This window comes from Copidosoma floridanum, unplaced genomic scaffold (genome assembly GCF_036245765.1).
Source record: "Copidosoma floridanum isolate Cflo_tuat_1 unplaced genomic scaffold, Cflo_Japanese_pri ptg000001l, whole genome shotgun sequence".
NCBI classification, from domain to species: domain Eukaryota; kingdom Metazoa; phylum Arthropoda; class Insecta; order Hymenoptera; family Encyrtidae; genus Copidosoma; species Copidosoma floridanum.
Window position 1 is genome coordinate 3,145,376 of NW_028321878.1, and position 20,946 is coordinate 3,166,321.

General features: G+C 41.1%; 4 protein-coding genes across 7 annotated transcripts; 2 read left to right on the top strand and 2 right to left on the bottom strand.

Moving 5' to 3' along the window:
• Positions 1 to 629: 629 nt before the first annotated feature.
• Positions 630 to 6,941, top strand: LOC106640428 (ER degradation enhancer, mannosidase alpha-like 2). The gene is made up of 14 exons (XM_089594274.1): positions 630 to 1,309; positions 1,398 to 1,544; positions 1,613 to 1,652; positions 1,727 to 1,839; positions 1,909 to 2,062; positions 2,146 to 2,274; positions 2,358 to 2,529; positions 2,600 to 2,757; positions 2,831 to 2,935; positions 3,007 to 3,351; positions 3,450 to 4,019; positions 4,101 to 4,314; positions 4,399 to 4,517; positions 5,046 to 6,941. The coding sequence occupies exons 1-14, from the start codon at positions 1,167 to 1,169 to the stop codon at positions 6,156 to 6,158; spliced, it is 3,522 nt and encodes a 1,173-aa protein (XP_089450400.1). The 5' UTR covers positions 630 to 1,166; the 3' UTR covers positions 6,159 to 6,941.
• LOC106640339 (cilia- and flagella-associated protein 44) lies at positions 6,461 to 20,815 on the bottom strand. Its single transcript, XM_089588770.1, has 31 exons — positions 20,803 to 20,815; positions 20,568 to 20,730; positions 20,317 to 20,479; positions 20,099 to 20,238; positions 19,623 to 19,917; positions 19,408 to 19,552; positions 18,911 to 19,344; positions 18,689 to 18,846; positions 18,475 to 18,613; positions 18,139 to 18,412; positions 17,832 to 18,066; positions 17,517 to 17,763; positions 17,226 to 17,392; positions 16,942 to 17,160; positions 16,773 to 16,879; positions 16,642 to 16,690; positions 16,375 to 16,558; positions 16,126 to 16,308; positions 15,843 to 16,040; positions 15,480 to 15,768; positions 15,138 to 15,412; positions 14,879 to 15,065; positions 14,580 to 14,794; positions 14,362 to 14,490; positions 14,080 to 14,279; positions 13,793 to 14,010; positions 13,586 to 13,728; positions 13,226 to 13,510; positions 12,924 to 13,150; positions 12,598 to 12,858; positions 6,461 to 6,596 (listed from the first exon to the last, which is right to left on the bottom strand). Exons 1-31 carry the CDS (start codon positions 20,813 to 20,815, stop codon positions 6,461 to 6,463), a joined length of 6,078 nt encoding a protein of 2,025 aa, XP_089444896.1.
• On the bottom strand, positions 6,670 to 9,176 carry LOC106640429 (ribonucleic acid export 1). 3 transcript variants are annotated; one of them, XM_089594289.1, is made up of 6 exons: positions 8,939 to 9,176; positions 8,224 to 8,498; positions 7,963 to 8,136; positions 7,524 to 7,880; positions 7,258 to 7,452; positions 6,670 to 7,189 (listed from the first exon to the last, which is right to left on the bottom strand). In XM_089594289.1, exons 2-6 carry the CDS (start codon positions 8,476 to 8,478, stop codon positions 7,103 to 7,105), a joined length of 1,068 nt encoding a protein of 355 aa, XP_089450415.1. In that variant the 5' UTR covers positions 8,479 to 8,498; positions 8,939 to 9,176; the 3' UTR covers positions 6,670 to 7,102. The 3 variants fall into 3 exon arrangements, with proteins under 3 accessions (XP_089450415.1, XP_014209957.1, XP_089450417.1); XM_014354471.3 differs by having other exon boundaries at positions 8,908 to 9,176; XM_089594291.1 differs by lacking the exon at positions 8,939 to 9,176 and adding an exon at positions 8,835 to 8,871.
• Positions 10,106 to 12,485, top strand: Tbp (TATA binding protein). 2 transcript variants are annotated; one of them, XM_089597909.1, is made up of 6 exons: positions 10,106 to 10,356; positions 10,449 to 10,906; positions 10,984 to 11,111; positions 11,184 to 11,427; positions 11,504 to 11,702; positions 11,774 to 12,485. In XM_089597909.1, the coding sequence occupies exons 2-6, from the start codon at positions 10,616 to 10,618 to the stop codon at positions 11,848 to 11,850; spliced, it is 939 nt and encodes a 312-aa protein (XP_089454035.1). In that variant the 5' UTR covers positions 10,106 to 10,356; positions 10,449 to 10,615; the 3' UTR covers positions 11,851 to 12,485. The 2 variants fall into 2 exon arrangements, with proteins under 2 accessions (XP_089454035.1, XP_089454069.1); XM_089597943.1 differs by lacking the exon at positions 10,106 to 10,356 and having other exon boundaries at positions 10,364 to 10,918.
• Positions 20,816 to 20,946: the final 131 nt, after the last annotated feature.

Consider the following 20,946-nt stretch of genomic DNA (forward strand, 5'->3'; position numbering starts at 1 on the left):
AAACTATGAGTCACTGATTCGGACTGGAAGCTGGAAGTTGGAAAGAGAAAAAGGTTTGGAGTTCATTTAAACACTCCTTTACGCATAGGTAAGTATGGCGGTAAACTTTTGAATGTAATCCCAAAAAAATATTTTTTAACTAAAATTTGGCATTAAAAAGATAAACATGTTCATAAAAATAAAAAGAAACAAAAATTTTGACCAAATAAAAGTTGAATCGATAAAGTGTGTATTGGCCTGGTAACTAAAAAACTGAAGGTATTATTAGTTCATTTGACAGTTTCGACAGTTTTACGAGGTATGGCAATGCAATTAATAAAATATCAATTTCTTGTCGAATTTAGACCTTGAAAATTTGTATAGTATCGGTCATAATGTGTTGATTTGACGTAGTTTTTTATAAAATAACCCTTCAAGTGGAGCATCAAGACAAGTAGGTCAAGTTCAACGATCAAGCAGCTTAATTAAATAAAGTAAGTAGAATTAATTAAATTTTAAATGTACTTTTTTTTTTTTTTTTTTTAATTTGTTTCAAGGATTGGCCGCTGCACGGGCGGCGAAAGAGAGGCAGGGAGCGCAAAAAAACAGTGCAGTAAATATGTATATAGGGGAGAGCTCCTCGTCGCCGTCATTGTCGACACGACGAGTGTCCTCACCTTATTGCTCCACGGATTAACTTTAAGCCTTATACTTAGCCCCAATTGGAAGAAAATATGTGTATTAACTTGTGTGTGACGTGGTTGATAGTGCTTATCTCCGAACTAACGATTTGAGTTTTCATTCGACATTTTGAAGCATCTCGTGAAATGTAAGAGCGCAAGCATCGCATGTAAATGCGTGTAGGTAGTACGTGTAATATTTTTCTTCCTTACAATCGGTTTGCGTCAAATTAATCTACGTTTACATGTAGTTACTAGCATCGTATATGCTATCAAAATGACAGCACTGCCAATGACTTGCTTTTATTTCAAGTTTTAGGCAACGAGAAGTGAAAAAAAAGTTTACGGAAAAAAAATCTGGTAGTCGTGGCATACGATTAAATAAACATAACGTATTGATAGTAGTTTCGAGCTAAGTGATCATCAGTACCTGAACGATGAGTCCAGTTGCAGTGATATTGAACTCTTGACAAAACGAGATTTGCAAAAGCTCGCCAAGCTGTAAAAATGGCCAAGAGATCCATCACTTACCACCTGTCCTCCTGCTTTATCCTTTTGCTCGTTTGTGGATACAGCATAGGTAAAGCTTTGGAGATATTTTATGATGGGAGAATTGAATACATGAGCAGAGAGGAGAGGGAAACGTTAAAGTGTGTATCAATAATGTTTTTTTTTTTTTTTTTTTTTATATTTATTTATTTATTTTTTTTTTTTAACTAAATTACTTCATTTGCACAGACAAGGAGCAAGGGAAATGTTTTTCCACGCCTACAACGCTTACATGAATAATGCATATCCCGCCGACGAACTTATGCCATTGAGTTGTAAGGGTAGATACAGAGGATCGGAGCCAGATCGAGGAGATATGGATTCCACTCTTGGAAAGTAAGTGTAACATTAGATAGAGCCACTAGATTATTACAATTAAAAACATGTTTAATCGTGTGTTTTAGTTTTTCTCTAACGTTGGTGGATACTCTTGATACTCTTGTGGTGAGCATTGAATGCTGTTAACAAAATTGTTAAAAGCGCTTTACAAAATTGTACATTTTTCCATTTTATTCCAGGTGATGGGTAATTTAGGAGAATTTGAAAAAGCTGTGAAACTTGTTATAAGAGATATTACATTTGATACAGATGTTATTGTTTCTTTATTTGAAACAAATATTAGAATGCTTGGGTATGTCAGTTTATTTAATTTTTCGATTCGTGTTTTGCTTAGAAATTTTTTCTTTAATTACAATTTTAGAGGTTTGCTGAGTGCGCATATTCTAGCTGATTTTATACAACAAAAAGAAATCGCGATGCCGTGGTACAGAGGTGAATTATTGACTTTAGCCAAAGATTTAGGATACAGATTCCTACCTGCATTTAATACAACAACCGGGATACCTTTTGGAAGGGTAAATTACGTTTGAAAACTTGACCAAGTAATACATCTTTTATAATTTTCATTTCAAATATTCAACTATACATTTAATCACAGATAAACTTGAAATATGGCATGAAAGGAGTACCATTAGAAATGACCAGGGAAACTTGTACAGCCTGTGCTGGTAGTATGATCTTAGAAATGGCTGCCTTGTCAAGGTTAACAGGAGAAGCAATGTTTGAGGTAACTTTCTAAATAATTAATTTAAAAAAAAATAAAAAATAAAATAAAACGTGACAACATCTCTAAATTAATTGTATTTGCAGGAGAAAGCTCAAAAAGCCATGGATGTTTTATGGAAATTGAGACACAGAGGAACCGATTTAATGGGTTCAGTATTAAATGTGAATACCGGAGATTGGGTTCGAAGAGATTCAGGGGTTGGAGCTGGCATTGATTCCTATTACGAGTATTGTTTGAAGGCTTACATTCTTCTTGGTATGTCGAATTTGTCTTATTAACAACATTGTTTTAATGTAATTCATAATACGAGCAAATTGTTATAAAGGTGATGAAAAATACTTGGGAAGATTTAATAAGCATTACGAAGCTATAATGAAATACATTAGTCAAGGACCAATGTTGTTGGACGTCCACATGCATAGGCCAAATACAAATTCGAAAAATTTTATGGATGCTCTATTAGCTTTTTGGCCGGGACTGCAAGTAAGTTGTTCTTATAATATATATTTTTCGCAACTTACAAAAGTTGATTAAAAAAATGTTTTTACAATTCAAGGTGTTGAAAGGTGATATTAAACCAGCTGTTGAAACACACGAGATGCTATATCAAGTCATGCAAAGGCATAATTTTATTCCGGAAGCATTTACTACCGACTTTCAGGTAATTGACATTAAATACTCTACATATCTAAAAAAGATCCTGCTCGAAATGTAAAATGTATAAAATAATAGGTACACTGGGGCCATCATCCTTTAAGACCCGAGTTCTTGGAGTCAACGTATTTTTTGTATAAAGCCACTGGAGATCATTACTATTTGGGAGTTGGTCGGAAAGTATTAAAGAGCCTTCAAACATATGCCAGGGTACCATGTGGTTTTGCTGCAGTGTCTGATGTCAGAACTAACAAGCATGACGATACCATGGACAGTTTTGTACTCTCCGAAACTTTCAAATATTTATTTTTATTATTCGCCGATCCGAGCGATTTAATACTGAATTTGGATGAATATGTCTTCACCACCGAGGGCCATTTGCTACCACTGTCCCTAGCATCAGTCAGGACCAATGTCACGATGGTAACTATTTTACAGCAGCTGCATTATAAAAAAAAAAAAAAAAAAAAAAAAAAAAAAAAAAAAAAAAAATGCAGAATTTCAAATGAACAATGTTGCAGGAAATCGAAAGAGAAAAAGTATACGTAAAGGAAATTGACAGGACGTGTCCAAACAGTTTGCATCTATTCCCTGCCTCAGTGAGACAACCACTGCGCAATATGGTCGAGGATGTGTGTCCTAAGCGTGACTCAAAGAAAAGACTGAGCGCAATCCACTTCCAGCCCAATAACAGCGAGCACGTGAAATTATTAAACGACATGGGCATAGTGATTTTGATAGCTGGTGATGGAAGTATAAAATTTCTTCAGACTCTTTCAAGTGCGAAATCACCTCAGGATGCGGAGGAAGGACAAATGTTTATGCAAGAGATTCTTGAACTCAACAAGCATGTGCCATTGGAAACTCATCCGATCCTTGTTAACTTTGTCAATCCAAACATTCAGCCACCACAGAAAATTTCTCTTCTTGGTGGTCCAGCGCAATTTGGTGCTGACATGAAAAATCACAGAGTAACAGGCAAAGTTGTCATTGCTAATCCATCTTTGGCTTGCGATAAACTTGATAATGATGATCAATTGAACGGTATGATTGCTGTCATTGATAGAGGCGATTGCCAATTTATTGACAAGGTATGTTTTCATGGTAGAAACTTCAATCATAAAAAAACACTTGATTTTGATTTAACTAGTCATTAAAAACTTGCATTTTAGGCTCGAAACGTACAAAAAGCTGGTGCTATAGCTGGAATTGTGCTGGATAACATACCAACAACGAGCTATGAAAAATCAATTTTATTCGCAATGTCGTCAGATGGTAAATCAATCAATGATGTTACGATTCCTTTTGTATTTTTATTTGGTGTTGAAGCTAGTCAATTAGTGCAAGCCATAATATCAACTCAAGGCGCCTTAACAGTCACTATAAGTAAGCATTTATTTTTCATTTCAAAAATAAAATGTTCCAAAATATTTCACATTAATTTACCATAAAAAATCTTGTTATTTACAGGTGGCGTGGTTCTCAAAGATCATAGGAAAGAAACGCAACTAAAAGCTCCTACCGATTTGTCAATAATTGACTTGTTAAAAAGCACATTTAAACAAATTTTGACGCGACAGACTTCACAGGTTTGTATGGTTTGGTGCCTAATTGTTATTTTTGTAGAAGGTTTGACTTTTTGGATAGTATCTATTTTAAAAAGATCGTAGCTTTTATCATTTATAGCATAGACATTATGTTTATTTTAAAATTCCCTTGTAAATTACGAAATGTAAATATCAATATATCAATACGAGCTGTGTGAAAATTTTTTGCTTGTATTGTTATAGTAGCTTTAATTATCTGTAAACACAAACATCATTTATACCCGAATGTCATGAAGCAAGTTTGAAAAGCAGACGAGAGCTGGGGCGACCGCGCAGCTATTTATTTCCACTTATGTTGTGTATCTACAACAAAAATTGTAATGCTATATACGTGTTATTCCGAGATTACACAATTTGTGAATTTTGCATGAAAATTGTGTTTTTTATTTGAGTTTCCACAAGCAAGTTAATTAAGCTTTTTGCGTGCAGCACTGTTTGTTTCGTTTTTAAACGAATAAGAATGAAATACAAACGAAGTGATCATTATTTTGTATTTTTTTCCCCCTGTAGAATTTATCATCAAGCCCAAGTGCGGCCAATGTACCTGCTGTAAGTTCAACGCTTGATGAAGATACAATTAAAACACTTACGATAAGCTACGCTTATTTGCAAGCTCAAATTAAGATGAACGAAGTAAAGATCAATCTCAGTGCCAAAAAACTCGACACGTTTTTTGAAACCCCAAAAAATAGGTTTGCCAACGAATCGAGCTGGATATTGATAAAAAAAATGCTGGTTAACGAACTCTTTGGAACAGTCAAGCTTAATCTGGGTTTTTCGATACAAAGTTCAGGCATTTACAGGTTTTATTCCATAGTGATAAGTAAGCGGGGCGTTGACGAGGAGACGATCAGAAATACGCCAATGTCCAAAAAAATTCATTGGTTTTTAAAAGAACTAAGTGAAGTCAGCCCTGATGCTAGTATAGTTACCCTTTACCAAGACTTGTTTCCAAATATACAACAGCAGTATTTTTTGGGGTATTTATTTAGAATATCGGCATTGAATGTAAAAAGATACATCGTTAATGAGATAGTTAAGGAAATCAAGGACTTCAACAAATCATCTGTGGAATCTCTGATAAACTCTATCATTAATCAAACTCATAAAATACAGTCAGCCGAGTTTGAAAAGTTTATGAAAAAATATGTACCCATTATCATTAATTATATTGCGTTACACAGCCTTGAATTGTTGGATAAACCACAAAAAGGAAATTTTGACGAAGATATATTTTCCGTTCACGAATTCGTAAATATAAATCAAGACTTAATTATCAACGTTGATCCTGCTAAAATCTTTAATGATGACGAGTCTGCATTGAAAAAGAAAACAGCGGAACTTGATAATAAAAAAGAAGGCGTGATACGGCTTGAATTAGCGTCGCAGTTTAACGAAATTTTTGAAGATTTAAAGGGTTCAGTTGAAGCTCACGAGAAAAAAGAGGATGAAAGCCACAAATCAGACAAAAAATCAGTGCCTATTAAAGACGTCAAAGACTCGAAACATTTAAATCCTGTTTTAAATACTGTACCTCTAAAACAGGAGCTAAAAGTTGTTAAAGATTCTACTAGTGATGGTAACGATAAACACGATAAAAATCATATTCACGATGATTTATAGCGATAACGTTACTTCTACAGTAGTTATATCATTAAAATTGACTCTAATTGCTATTCTTCTTCAGGTGTACTAGCTAAAAAAATTTTTACACCATCAAATGTTAATAAACAATTGTTTCATTATGTTTCTTCTTAATAATGTTTTTCAGTATGACCACATGATTATGTGTTACAGAAAGTGATTTGATTATTTTTTAATGTATTATGATTAAAATGCGATCACATCAGGGATACAAAAAAGTACACTTTGCTGCTTTTTTACATTCTTACAGAATTTTTTCCTGAGCAACATCGATAAACAATTTATTTGTAAGGACTTGTAAAATAAATCAATGTAAAGACAAGATAGATTCGTTTAGAATATGTGTAGATGGAAACTGTTATGTTGAGAATAACATTACTACTAGATTTAATTGTAAATAACTGTAGTGTGATGTTACTAAATAAAAGTTTTGTACAGTTATTTTTGTAAGCTCTAAAATTTTTAAATATTTTATTTCAAACTGTTATTTTGATCAATAATATTTATTTCGAATCATTCAAAAAAAATAAAGCGACATTAACATAACATTAATTGAATGAACATAATTTGTGGGGAGTGTTTCACATTTGCCAAACAATGTGTTTATATATGTATATGTAATAACCGCTTCATTGTATAAAACGACTTATTGTACATAAAATGTTTGACAGATTTTTCATTGTAAAAATCTGCCAAGTACATTGTTGTAAGGCATTTTACTATGAAAGAATATTAAATGCTGTGAAATAAAGTCTGTTATGTAAATTCAATAAATTAAAGTGTGGATTTATTGAAAAATACATTAAATCATTAAATATATTTCCTATTATGAAGTTAGAGTTTTTGTATAAAAAATCAATACTTAGTTTTAATTTGTGTAAAATAGAGTTTGTATTAATTTACAAAAGAGATAGTTATGCTATTTATGATGCACTTCTCGGTTTCAGATCTTCGAAACAAGATTTAAGAAAAATGTAATTTTTTTTCATCGGATTATAGTATTCGTGACCCTAAAAGTAATAATAATTAGTAAGAAGGAACATGCATTACGAATTTTGAAAGAAATTAGTTGAAGTACCTTTGACCAATCATAAGAGACGGCGTATGCGAAAATCTGACCATTATGATTAAAACAGCAACGCGTAATAGGTTGTTCCATTGGCTCCGAGGGCTTAAGTTTGGTGCGAGCGTCTTTATCCCAAAAACTGAATGTTCCATCACTACCAACAGTTGCTAAAGTTCCATGAACTGGATGAAACGCTATATCATTCACCTATAAAACAAAGTTAATTCTAGTAATTTTGCGTCACGAGTATGAAAAATATTAATAAAAACTATAAATACAGCATAAATATCCTGAAATCCACCCTGTGCTCCATTTGATCTGTGGCATTTAAATGTAAAGTTGTCTTTGGGATTGATCGGATTAACATATTGAATGGCAACGCGACCCTCTACACTGCCCAAAGCATATCCAGTGGGAGCTTTCTTTTTATCCCTAAATATGGCAACACATCTGTGTTGATATTTTAAAGGGGACTCGATCCTTTTGAATTCAGCTGGCTGTCCTTCCAACTGATACACTAATAACCATCTTCCAGCTGTGCCTACAACCGCCATTGGATAATCAACGTCTGCACAGTAACATCTTTCAGGTAAATTAAACGTGAGCATGGGAGTTGGCGTTCTGAGATCCCAAAACTTGAAAATGAGAAAACATTGAAAATTCACGTACATAACTCGATATTTTTTACAAATATTTTCAATGCATAACATACAATACCTTTAAAGTTTTGTCCCACGAACCAGTCATCAAACATGAATAATTTGAACCTTTAATCCAATGGCAAGTTCTCACAGGAGCATCATGAGCAGCTACCTGGATTGATTGATTAGAAGCCAAATCCCAACATTTGACCATTTTATCACAAGACGCCATAAATACTTTAGTGCCATCCTAAAACAAGTATTTGACAATTTTTTTTTTTTTTTTATTAAATTTTGATGTGACATTTATGGCAAATATAAACTATCTAAAACTGACATCACTCCAACAAACATCTTGGATAGGTCCTGTCATACTCTGCATAGATTTGGGAACAGTTTTTCCGGTTTGCTCGACTTCCCAGCACCTGACATTGCAATCCCAAGAGCCAGCAACAAGAAAATTTTGAGATAAGGCTGCTGGACTAAATGCCAAACTTGATATCGAATCCTCAGGTGGGGATACCACTTCGAAATCATTCATAGGATTTGCAGTCGACTTAGGTGTAGTTAGAGCGGCGTTTTGATTGAACATTTTGTCAAGGTGTTATAAATCTGTAAAAATACAAATTAAGAAGATAATTATGACTTGGACGTATGTCCAAGAGGTTATTCTACAGCATTAGGTAGTCATAAGGATGCAATCGCAACGGTTGTGATGCCAAGGATTCCCATTTATTGTACAAAAAACGAAAATAAACGTATAATATTTTTATAGGTTAGATTAGACGAAGGATTTAAATTCTAGAGGCAGCAGCAAAATCAGTACAGTGTTTTCCGGGTATTAATTATGTATTAACAATAATAAAAACAACATTCTGTTCGACTTTTTGGCTCTGATTATCAAAATAATGAATAAGGATTTCAAAATATGAAAAAAATACTGCGTACCTATGCATGTTAATACGATGTTAAGGATACAATTTTCTTAAGCTTAAAAAAATTAGCCTAATCTAATTTATACTTGCACAGCTAAAACAAACTAATATTCTTACATTGGCTTTTGAAACTTTTACAAATAATTCTTGTTCCAATTTTCTTGATACCAGGCTATTACTTAATTCTTATATGTACAAACTTCGTCTTCTCCTGTATTAAGTGTATATACTTATTTATTTTTCTGAATCTGAACAGCAGATGAGCAGCATCAGAATCATCTGAACAACAGCCGCATTATATATTTCCACATGATGCATATTAATCCTTGAAAGACGCAGGTTTCTGCGTATAGTTTTTATTATTATGGTTTCTATATTCTGCGACCTGCGTGACTGCATGCTTAAGTGCGTAGTGCGTAGTGCGTAGTTTCCATAGACATATAAGAAATATAGACTTGCTCGTTCTTATAAGTATACACGGCGCTCTGAAGCGCAAGCATCGATGTTATTGGGTGTATTCCGCAAATGCTGCCAGCAGTTAAGTTACGTAGGTCGTGGTAACGCCGCATGGTCGGGCGGCGCTAGCGTCAACCTGTACTAACTGTCGGTGGGTTCCGCATGTCAACAAACTTTGATATTTTTTACTGTTTTCACTCCTATGCCATCTGATATTTCGGAGCTACGTAACTTAACTGCTGGCAGCATTTGCGGAATACACCCATTATATTGTTATCATGTTATGTCTCCTTCTACAGTTCTGCAACTTGTGCTTATGTGCCGTGTACGTGTACATAATATAAGTATAAGAACGAGCACTCTATATTTCTGATATGTCTATGGTAGTTTCTGCATCATCATAGTGCCTTTTTTTTGAAAACAAAAATGGTAGCTTTCCTACGAGTTTGAAAAGTCTCTGTTTGCGAACTCGCCTTCGGCTCGGGCCGTAACGAGGTTCGTAAAGGAGACTTTTCGAACGAGTTCCGGAAAACTGCTTTTTCGCCCGAGGAAGTACCAGCCTCCCAAAACCACCCGAGGGCGGAAAAATTCTTTTTAGTTCGAAATCTGCGACGCTAGATGGAGTTAATAATTAAAATATTAATTTTCCAAACTGTTAACTGTAGACTGTATACTTAGCTGTAGAGAATTATATAGATTTGTTCGGGATTAAGCTTGGTGTAGCTCGGAGCGCTCCTTTTTTCTATAGTCAATGTATTGAATCTAAAAGGAGCGCTCCGGCCTCCGAGCAGCTCCAAGCTTAATCCCGAACAAATCTTATGTGTTTCTCTGGCTAAAGGCTAAAGTAGTGTCAACAAGAGTCGGCACGGCACGCTACAATTTGAAGTTTAAAGGCTGGCGAGTAAAAGTTACTTAAAACGTATGGGCGCGTTGGGTTATTGGGTTAAATAGCTTAGGATTAATTTATCAAGTTATGGTGTATGGAATGTTGTCGAGTTATCTGAGGTTTTGCGTCTTGCTCCATATAGCCAATTTGAATTTCCCCCCAAGTTCGGTAGCCACTTTTGGGAGAGCGCTGTGTGAGACGCCACAGATATATACATATTTATTTATTTATCAGACAAGTAAAAATAAAAATTGTGCTTTCATACACACACATGTTCTCTTATAGGCACGCAATCTGCGAACTTCACTTTACGTGGACATACTTCATTTGAAAAAGTAGCGTTTTTCTTTAAAATTCCTAACCTTATATCCACGTAATTACGTGGATTTGGTGCGAATAGACACAGCGTTTATTTTATATATTCTCTGGTTCCACACCCCAAAACTGCCAAGATGGATCAAATGCTTCCAAGTCCTGGCTTCAGCATACCAAGTATTGGGACACCACTACATCAGCCAGATGAAGATCAACAAATTTTGCCCAATGCTCTCCAACAGCAGCAAGAATCGCAGCAACAACAACAACAACAACAACAACAACAACAACAGCAATTTGGAATGCATTCACAAATGGGCATGAATCCAATGTCTGCCCTGATGCAGACTCCACAGAGGTCCATGCACACGTATGCCATGAATCAACCATTTGCCACACCACATAATTTGATGCAGCCTCAAACTCCAGTAATTTTCTTAGTCTTTAAAGCATAATGAGTATGGCATTTAGGTTTTAAGATTATTTAAGTATCATAAATTTTCAGCAAAACCTCATGTCCCCTCTCATACCGCCTTCAAGTCAAATGGCCTCTTCAATGGGACCATCCACTCCAGGACCAATGACACCAATGACTCCAGCTTCGGCAGACCCGGGTATTTTACCTCAATTACAGTAAGTTTTCAAGGTGCTATATTTTGTTTCATGATCGTACGTTTCTATAGTTGCTCTAATTATATCTTTCAGGAATATTGTTTCCACAGTTAACTTAAATTGTAAGTTGGATTTAAAGAAAATAGCCCTACACGCGAGAAATGCGGAATATAATCCAAAACGTTTCGCTGCGGTGATTATGAGAATAAGAGAACCTAGAACGACAGCTCTTATATTTAGCAGTGGTAAAATGGTATGTACAGGAGCCAAAAGTGAGGAAGACTCTCGTCTTGCAGCACGAAAATATGCAAGAATCATCCAGAAACTAGGATTTCCGGTAATATATTTTTCACTCAAATTGTACTGTTGACTTGCACTATGCAATGAAAAATTTTTAAAACTCTTTTGCCCAGGCTAAGTTCCTCGACTTCAAAGTTCAAAATATGGTTGGCAGCTGCGATGTAAAGTTTCCAATCAGGTTAGAAGGTTTAGTCCTCACACATGGTCAGTTCTCATCATATGAACCAGAATTGTTTCCTGGTCTCATTTACAGAATGGTTAAACCTCGAATTGTGTTGTTAATTTTTGTTTCTGGGAAAGTTGTACTCACAGGTTAATATTTATCATTATTTTTGTAGGTAAATTTGTACAAATTTTCATGAAAATTTCTAATTTTGTTTTAGGAGCCAAAGTGCGCCAAGAGATATACGAGGCATTTGATAATATTTATCCCATACTGAAAAGTTTTAAGAAACAGTAAAATAATCTTTTCTACAGCGGTTTTGTGTGGAAGAGATTTTGTTGGACACTTCACTTTAACTTCAATCATGAAGCTTTAGGCAGCAGAGCGACATGTGCTGGTATTCTTGAATGTGAGTTGACTTCGTGTATAATATAGAATAAAAAATATTTTTATACAGTGCTAGTTCTTCTTAGAAAAATCAAATTTTTAATCTTAAATAAATAGCTTGCTAGTCTTTTTTAAAAAAATGTGTGAATTGATAAAACAATGCAGACGCACTTTTACTGTGTTAAAGTAACTTTTTTAAGATTAGGGTGATATATTTTTACTCGTTACGATTACATAGAGCAACAAATGATTGAAAAAAAAATGTGTCTTTTGTGTAAAACTTTCGGTAAAGTTTTCTGGCTAGGTATTTAAAAAAAACGAATTAGTTTTAATCCCAACTCTTGTGTTTCTTCACATTACACTATAGTTTTTAAGGAGTGCTGTGGATTTCTTAGCATTTACTTAAAAACTATTACATTATTCATAAATTTTGTACAGCGCTCGTTACTATTAGAAATATTTAAGGTTTCTAGGTTAATTTGATAAATTGTTACTAAAAAAGAGAAATAACTTCACAGCAGATATTTTCAACGATTGTATCATAACTTAGCACTCAGTTTCTTGCTGAAAAAAAAAAAAAAAAAAATTAAAATAAATTTTTTATAAATAGTTAAAAAAACAATGTTACTTACTGAAAACCCTGGACCATCGATGCACTTCATGATTTCCATCAACGAGTGCTTTATATGTTCCTGCAGAGTTGTTTTTACTTCGTAGCTGGTATTCGGTAATTTTTTCAAGGTATACTTCAACGCAGATGCCACCTCTCCGCTCGTTTTCAAGTTCTTTACTATCGTCAGTGCTATACTTCCAGTTTCGTCTTTAATGCCCACACTGGAAAACAATTCTCTCAATCTACCGTAAGTTTCGGGATTGATTTCCTCGGCAAACGAAACGTCATTTGTCTTTTCATCGCACCTAAGAACATGTTTTACATTGAACCAACTCCTTGGTAACATTTAAACAAAATAGAAAAATCATACTGGTGAATTATGTCAGCTAGACTCTCGCTGCTAAACAGGTTGTCAATTTGAGACGATTCTTGCTCTTCATCCGACATGTGCATGATCTCGCTGATATTTTTTTTAATCTCCTCTTCGCAGTAGCCGGCCCGTTTCAGTTTGCCAACGACTTCTCTCAACATTTTTTCCACCGTTTCCTTGGTATTGACATCGTCCACGGCTGTGATTTGCGACAACAGGTGCCGTATCTACGAAATCAATCGCGCACAATGGCACATACGACTTTTTACGCTTAAAAAAGCATCTAGCCCAGCGCAACTTACAGCTATGACTTTTTTAAAGTGTTCAAAGTCGTCGACGGTGATTTCTTTGTCTTCGAAACTCGCTGGCTTCGATTCGTCCACTTTCCCCGCACTTTTCGGCCCAGATCCCCTTGGCTTGTCCGGCTTTTTGCGTTCAGTAACCTCCGGTTGCAAACACTTTGTTTTGAGGCTCAGAGATCTTATGTCCCTGGAAATGCTCTCCTTCTGCTTCTCTTGGTTCTTCAGCATGGCCTTGAGTTTGCTCAGATCCGACTTGTATTGCGATTCTATTTTGCTTATCTCTTCCTGCAAAAAGTTTGTCGTCAACAATTGTGCGTGCGTGTGTTTTTTTATTCTAATCAAGCGCATGTAGGTATGTACCTCGGGTATGATTTTGAGTTTTTGCATCTTGTGCAGCTTGAAGAGCTCCTCCTCCAAAACCGTGAGAAAACTCAGCTTCTCCGTATTGTCTTGAATCAAATCCTTGAGCAACTGGAGTTGCTCCTTGTACTCCTTCCTGATAACTATTTCAAACGAGTGAAAAAAACCCCGATTCAACGACAAGCCGAGAAACGGTGCAAAACCAACCTTTGATCTTGTCGTCGTAAAACTTCATCAGCGAGCTCGTATTGGCCTTGATGTTGTGGATCAACCTCTTGAGCACCGCCTCGTACAGTGAGACGAGGGACACTTGCTGGCCAAACTTTTGCTCCATCTCCTTCTGTGTCTGCTCCTTCAGAGCTTCCAGCTCCTTCCTCATGGACTCGCAATCGACCTTGATCTTGCGGAGGTGCCCTTTGTCGTTCCTTCAACCAAAGTGACGACCAAGCTCTCGAAAAGCTCCCTCCAATGCACTATATAAATGTACAGCTCACCTGTGCTTCTCCTGCAGCTCCCTCGTATCCTGCTCCAGTTCGCCGACCCTCGCGTAGAGCCGAGAGAGCCGATCCTTGTCGAAGACTATGCAGTTTTGAATGCTCTCCGGCTTGTCAGCCTCGCCGGTGAACAGCTGCAGTTGGTCGAGCTTCATGATAACCGTGACGTCGATGTCGTTGAGCTGTTTTTGTTTTTCCCGCTGCAACGATGGAAAACAGCACGTATGATGAGCGGTAAGAGAATGCATTAAAAGTAAACGAGTACGCGTCGAACGAACGCACCAGGAGGGCCTGCAATTGGGCATGATCGGCCTTTAGCTCGATCTCCGTGGTCTCGATCCTATTGCGCTGAGCGTCAAGCTCCTCCTGTAGCAGCTCCGCACTGCGCCACTCGTCCTGTATCCGGTGCTCCTCCGCGTATCTATATCATACAAATGATTAACAACCAGAAAAAAAAAAAAAAAAAACTGAAATTGTAAAGTCTTTGTTAATAGCGTGACTAAAGTATACCGAGTCTCGCGCACCGCAAACGCCTCGTCGTAGATCTCGCGCTCGAGATCGTCCGGGCACTCGGTCTCTGTCATGTGTAGTAGCGCGACCCTCTCGCTGTCGAAATCACTCGAGCTCGAGTACCTTGGGTCGTTCGGGTCGTCTTCGGAGCTACTGCTGCTGCTGCTGCTGCTGCTGCTGTTATTCTCGAACGAAAAGGATGAGGCTATACCCGGAGAAGGACGCTCTGGTGAAGTGATTCTTTTTTTCTTTTCTTTTTACAGACGTAAAAACAATATTATAAATGTACCATCGTCGTCGTGGTCGTCGTGAGGTTTTGGAGCGCTGTACTTTTTCTTGCAGATTTTCTTGAGGAAAACGTAGTACTTGTGCCCGGCGATGGAGTTTAGGTAGCGCGCCGTGTTCTCCTTGATTTTTTCCCGCAGCCTCGCCACTGAGTTTTTCTTCTCCTCAACTTTCCTCGCTAGTTTTTCGATCTAACAAACAACAACACGACCTTTTTCAGCAAAAGCAAACAACGACGGAGGGAGAAGAAAGGGGAAGCTCGCCTTCTTCGCCACGAGGGTCCTGGTCTTGACTTGATCGTCGACCTTTCTCGAGAACTCGTTCTCCATGCCCTCGAACTTTTTCAGGACAATGAGCTCCTGGTGCATCGTCAGCAGGTGCAGGTCCATGTAGACGCTCTCGTAAACGATGTCGAGCCGCTCAGCCTCGAGGCGCCCGAGCTCCTCGTCGAAGGCCTCGTAGCTCCGGCTTATGTGGCTCAGGATCTCGTCCTGCTCGTAGATCTTCCGCGCCACGCGCGCCCGCTTCATCTCGCGCTCTGCCATTGAAATTTCATGCGTATAAATCAACTCCACGTGATATAGGTGGAACGACCGACACGGTACCTAACTTGCTGTCACTCTTGTCGGGCAGTCGCAGCGCGGCTACAAGCTCCAGCGGCACGACGCACGGGATCATCTGCACCTGTTGCTTCTCGTCCAAGGCAAAAACGGAGTTTCCCCCGTCGCCTCCAGGACCACCGCAGCACTCGTTCGGCCGAAAGCGCGCCTCGTCCATCAGCAGGATCTCGTACTCCTCGTCCGAGTCGTCGAGCGTCATTTGCGTCGTGATGGACGACAGCCGCCTCTTCTTCGACTTTTTGATGCGCTCCGACGTCGGGACGTACGACTCGAGCTTACGTGCGCATCATCAGAGGCTCGTTGGTTGTGTATAATCTCAAGCGAGAAAGATGTCGATTGGCGACCAACCTCGAGATTTTTTTCAGGAAACTCCTCGTTGTGGTCGATGGCGGGTGGTTTCGGCAGCGCCTTTGCCTGTTCCTCGGGTATCTCGTCGTGGATTTTTTTCAACCGCTTGAGCAACAGGTCGACTTCCACCTGCAGCTCGACCTTCCTCGCCCGTAGCTCCCGGAGCTTGGTGTTAAAGTCCTCGCGGCGGAAGTGTATCTGAAACGACCGATCGGTCCAGCCACTCACTCTCTCGAATCGGCGCTTTTCTATACATTCGTGCTCTCGTATATAGTTGGTTAACCTTTCGCCTGCAATCGATAATCTGTTTGTACTTGCTCTCGACGGTCGCTCGGTTCTCCGGGTCCACGTCCAGCAGGACCTTGAGCTTGTAGTCGCCCACGGTGCTCTTTGCGCGCTCGATCGCCTCCTTGTCCTCGGAATTCACGGCTTTCGGGTCGGGCTTTTCCGACTGCAGGGTTTTCCACTGAAACTCCAGGGAAATGGCTTTGCTTTTCACGCCCGTGTACCTTACATATACAATATATCTTACCTCCTGCTCCTGCTCTTCGAGCTTGCCCTTGAGGGACCGGTATTTTTTCAAGAGCTGGTTTATCTCGTCACCCAAGTGGAACTGGATCGTTTCCGGGCTCAGGCCCTTCAGAAAACTCTCCATCCCGGAAACCGGCGCCCCAGCCTCGCGGTCGCTGCCGCCCGAGCCGAATGTGCTGGCGGTCCTTTTACAAAAGATTTGATACTTACAGTTATATTTTAGCGAGACTCGGAGGTGTTGATTTATTATTCAGGATGGAATAAAGACCTGGCGGAATCCAGGGTCAACAAACTCTGCTGATCGTTCGCTGGCGCGGCTGCAATTGGGAGCATTTTTTTTTTTTTTTTTTCAATCTCAAATTAGTAACGCGCTCATATTTCCATAGATGAACTTCTCACCGCCGTCCTGATCGTGCTCGTCGTTCCTCGAGCTGTCCGATTGGCCAACAGCATAGTCACCCGTCAGCTTCAGCTCCCTCAGAGAGTGAACCATAGAGCTCGGGTCCCTGCCGAAGATAAATGCCATTCAACGCTCCGTCGATCCTCCCAAAACAGCGCATCTTCTTACAATATCTTTTTCACCACGAAGGGCAAACACGTGATCGGCTCGATAAAGTGGTCCGTGAGCTTCTTCAGCCTCAGCTTGCTCTTTTCCAGATCGTGGGCCAACTTGTCATGCACGAGCTCCATCTGCGCCTCTAGCTCGCGGTCCAGGTCCGCCGTGATCCTCTGGTCCATCTCTAGCTCGTCGTCGGTGAGCCTCTGCGACGGCGGCAAACTGCCGTTCCTGAAACCCCAGGGAAACATACGCGAGATACCGTGACAAACAAATCGTATGTATATAGTTATTACCTCTTCAAAATCGAGTTGAACTCTTCGGTCAATTCGCGCAGTACTGCCAGGGTGTGCTCCTTGTCGTCCTTGGCGTTGCGCATGACTCTGTCTCGCTCGGCCTGCACGATGACCTCCTCCAAACTCGGATGATCCAGATCCTCGATATCCGGTACATCGGCCGTGGACTACATCGACGAGACGTCGTTTTCCCCGCGTCGTTATATTTTCGTTTGTTGATATTTTTTCCCCCATCCCCGATCAAACAAAAAAAAAAAAAAAAACGCTTACGACAGCGACGTCAACTTCCACGCGGACACGGGCGGTTCGTCTACCCGAGTCGTCGTTGACGGCAAACGAGAAGATGCTGCCGTCGTAGCCGCAAGTCAAAAGCACGTTGCCCTCGCAGCCCAAGCGCATGCTGGACACGTGGCCGTTGTCGTTGTCGTGCATCGGCAGTAGCCAATAGTCGGAAAAGTCCGCTTCCTCGCGCGGGTTCGTCCGACACACGCGGATCTCACCGCGTTCCATTCCCAGGACTATGTACTTTCGCTCGCTCCTGAAACGCTTGTCGTGCATGAAATATACATATACATTTTCACCGCCCGTAGATGAACACGTGCGTACAAGAACAGAAAGCTGTGAATCTCCTGGTCGTCGCTGTCGACGACTAAATTACTGCCGACGAGCGCGGGCTGTTGACCGAGCTGGGGATTGGAGTACTCGTACGTATAGCCGGCGTCGTATCCGGCAATTGACAGCAGCAGAGTGTCCCTCGTCGTGTAAAAGGCCGCCAGCACGCCGTTGGGCACTTCCGGCACGTAAATCTCCGGAAGCGGGGGCTCATCTTCCAGCTCGGATTCTGAAGATCGAACGAGTGCCACGCGCAGTGCTACGCATCATCCAACGATAAAGAGCAAAACAGCGCGTATACCGAAAAAAACGTCCTCGTCGAGCTCGAGGTTGGGATCCTTCTCCCTCATGGACGCCAACTCGGCCATCAGCTCGGCTATCCTCTCCTGCCTCCGTCTCTCGTTCGCCAAGCGAGCTTGTTCCCTCAGTATCGACGACTTCACGGACTCGAACTTGAACGCGATCGGCTCGCACTCGGTCAGCTCGTAAGAAATCGTCGTGTACGCTTGGACTTCTTCTGGGAGGTCCGCTTGCACGCAGTCTCCCCTCGAGCACCCGACCAGCACCGTTGACTTCTACAAAACCACATGTGTCTCTTGGAACGGGAAAAAACAAAAGCATTGGCCGCGAATCTCACGGTCTGTGGCTTCCAGGTGACAAAAGTGACGCCCGACGGGAGCCTCAGGTAGCCAATCGGCACCAGAACCGGGTACGACTTCTCCCTCTCGATTCGAAACACGAACACGGTCTGATCCTCGCTCCCCGTCACCAATACACTGCAACACACGACAAAAGTACGTTTACGTGGGTGGGCCCATATATCGATTGGCAAAAGCACCCTTGACACGTACGTGTTGGACGGGTTGGTCGAGACGCGAGTGACGCTCTTCACGTGCGGCTTCAGAACTTGGATCAACCTCGGGGTCGTGGCCTTTGTCGGATCAACGATCACCACGCGAAGGACTCCGGTGCCGAAGGCACAGACGAGCGTCGAGCCACTCGGTTCGACCTGCAAAAGTAGCCCCCCGTTCAAACGATCGGTCCAAGGATCGGCAATCCGTATGTGTACATACCGAACACGGGAGCCAGAGGAGGGAGGAGCCGGGATCGAGGAACCGGTGGGCGAGCAGCAGCCTCTTCTCGAGGTAGTCGTAGACGTGCAGCCGGCCGTCCTGGCCTATGGTCGCGGCGTATGGTCCCCAATCGGCAGCGTCCATGTCCATGATAGGTCCCGCGTGGCATCTCAGGAGCTTTTTGGGGGCCTCGGGGGTCCGCATGGTCGACAGGTCGACCAGCCACAGGCCCCCGTTGCCGTCCTGAGCGTACCACAGAGCGTCGTCGGGATCGTCGGGCTCTCGCTTTAGTATCTGCATGAGCATCGCCGTGTCCTCGCCCTCCTCTACCACGACCTCGTAGATCGGTTCGACCTCGAGGTAGTGGTTGTCCTCCGACTGCTCCGCCAGATCGATCGTCTCGTAGTACCAAAAGTTTATACGGCCGTCGGTGCCTGATGTTGCAATTGATCAGTACACATTTGAACACGTTGCAATGAAAACACCGATTTTCATACCAATGGAAACAAGCTCGTCGCTGATGTATTCGAATTGGGACACGTAGCCCGCGTGGCAGGGCCTGCTCTGTTTCCTGCGCACCTCGATCTTTATCAATCCCTCGTCCCACACGAGTATGTTGCCCCACTCGCAGCCCGAAATGACCTGCGCAACGATCGGCAAAACGACTACTGTTTGAAGTACTGTGAAAGGAGCCTTTTGTTTTTTTTTATACCTTCTCGTCGGGCATCGGATACACGCCCACGATATCCGAGATCTCGGTTTTGCCGAACCGGCCGAGCTCCCCCTGTAGCTTCAGGCCCGTGAACGTACCGGACATTTTCCAGGTCTTGATGTGCCCCGAGCCGCACGAGGTCATGTGGCCCGGCATCGTCGGCGAGAACACCACGTTGTACACGTCCTGTCCGTGGGACTTGCACTGCAGGGCCACCTTCGACGACCGCCAGTTCCATATGGTTATCAGGTAGTCCGGCTCGCCACCCTGGGTCACCAGTTGCTCGCCGTCCGGGCTGAGAATCGACCGTTTTTCTCATATACTTTTGAGCATGCGAGGCGCGAAGGATGAGCGTGCGAATGATTTTTATATATATATGCATATGTGCAACGCAGACCGGTTATTTCGACGCCGGTGCGTAATAATGTGACGCGTGGTAGGGAAGGATGCGCATAATGAGGCCCAATGTATTTTACCTGTAACGCAAGTGAGAATAAGAACGGGTGGTGCCGCCGAGCAAGACACTCACGATTTCCATGCTAGGCCACTCGTATATAATTACAGGAGGATCTATTCCGTTCTCACCGATGGCGATGTGATTGAACGCCGGATTTTTCTGCGCGCGGTTCGAGAACGTTATACTCGGCTGCACTTGGGAATTTCTCTCTTTTTTTTTTTTTTTTTTCATACTTACGGTGATGTGGCCGATACCACCGCCGGTGGAAGAGCGTCGGAATGTGAGTTTATTTTCCGGCACGTCGAGGAAGTGTATCAAATTGCCGGATGCGAAAATGAGAGTGTCGGGATCGGCCGCGCAGAGGTTGAAGCGCTTTCGACAGTCGTAGCCAAACGAGTGGCTTTTATAATTTTGCTAAGGCTGATTTTACGTTTATTTTCTACATACGAATGTTTCGCCGTTTTTTTTTTTTTTTTTTTTAAGGATACTCGAATTCCAGTATGTTCCGAGGAACCGTCCCGTCCTCGGAAAGCCTGGGCTGCGATACGAAATCTTCCGTGTTGTAAGTAATCGGCTCTGGGATGGAACCACCGCTTGACGATTCTGCCTCTTCTCCTGAGCCATACTCGCTGTACGCATCCGACTCGTTTCCTTAAATTTACGATTATTTTTTTTTCCCATCGTTAATCATCGTTTGTTGATTATAATAATTTCGTGGTTTACCTATGTCGTCCATTTTTTTCACACTTATACTGTAAATTAACCTGCCGGTTTTAACACCAGTCGAACACTTGCGAGTAAAAGCCGTTTCTAGGGAAACGATGATATTTTGTTACATCGATATGACACACATGCCCAAGTATATAT

Excerpts from the sequence above, each read along its gene's own strand:
- LOC106640428 (XM_089594274.1), top strand. The coding sequence starts at position 1,167 with ATGGCCAAGAGATCCATCACTTACCACCTGTCCTCCTGCTTTATCCTT. Across the intron at positions 1,840-1,908 it reads ACAAATATTAGAATGCTTGG|AGGTTTGCTGAGTGCGCATA; the intron begins GTATGTCAGTTT and ends TTACAATTTTAG. Across the intron at positions 4,020-4,100 it reads ATTGCCAATTTATTGACAAG|GCTCGAAACGTACAAAAAGC; the intron begins GTATGTTTTCAT and ends CTTGCATTTTAG.
- LOC106640429 (XM_089594289.1), bottom strand. The coding sequence starts at position 8,478 with ATGTTCAATCAAAACGCCGCTCTAACTACACCTAAGTCGACTGCAAAT. Across the intron at positions 8,137-8,223 it reads AAGATGTTTGTTGGAGTGAT|GATGGCACTAAAGTATTTAT; the intron begins GTCAGTTTTAGA and ends TACTTGTTTTAG. Across the intron at positions 7,881-7,962 it reads CGTGGGACAAAACTTTAAAG|TTTTGGGATCTCAGAACGCC; the intron begins GTATTGTATGTT and ends CTCATTTTCAAG.
- Tbp (XM_089597943.1), top strand. The coding sequence starts at position 10,616 with ATGGATCAAATGCTTCCAAGTCCTGGCTTCAGCATACCAAGTATTGGG. Across the intron at positions 10,919-10,983 it reads AAACTCCAGTAATTTTCTTA|CAAAACCTCATGTCCCCTCT; the intron begins GTCTTTAAAGCA and ends ATAAATTTTCAG. Across the intron at positions 11,428-11,503 it reads TCCAGAAACTAGGATTTCCG|GCTAAGTTCCTCGACTTCAA; the intron begins GTAATATATTTT and ends TCTTTTGCCCAG.
- LOC106640339 (XM_089588770.1), bottom strand. Across the intron at positions 19,918-20,098 it reads TATTCTCACTTGCGTTACAG|CCCGGACGGCGAGCAACTGG; the intron begins GTAAAATACATT and ends GTCGATTCTCAG. Across the intron at positions 16,041-16,125 it reads TTATCGATTGCAGGCGAAAG|ATACACTTCCGCCGCGAGGA; the intron begins GTTAACCAACTA and ends CGGTCGTTTCAG.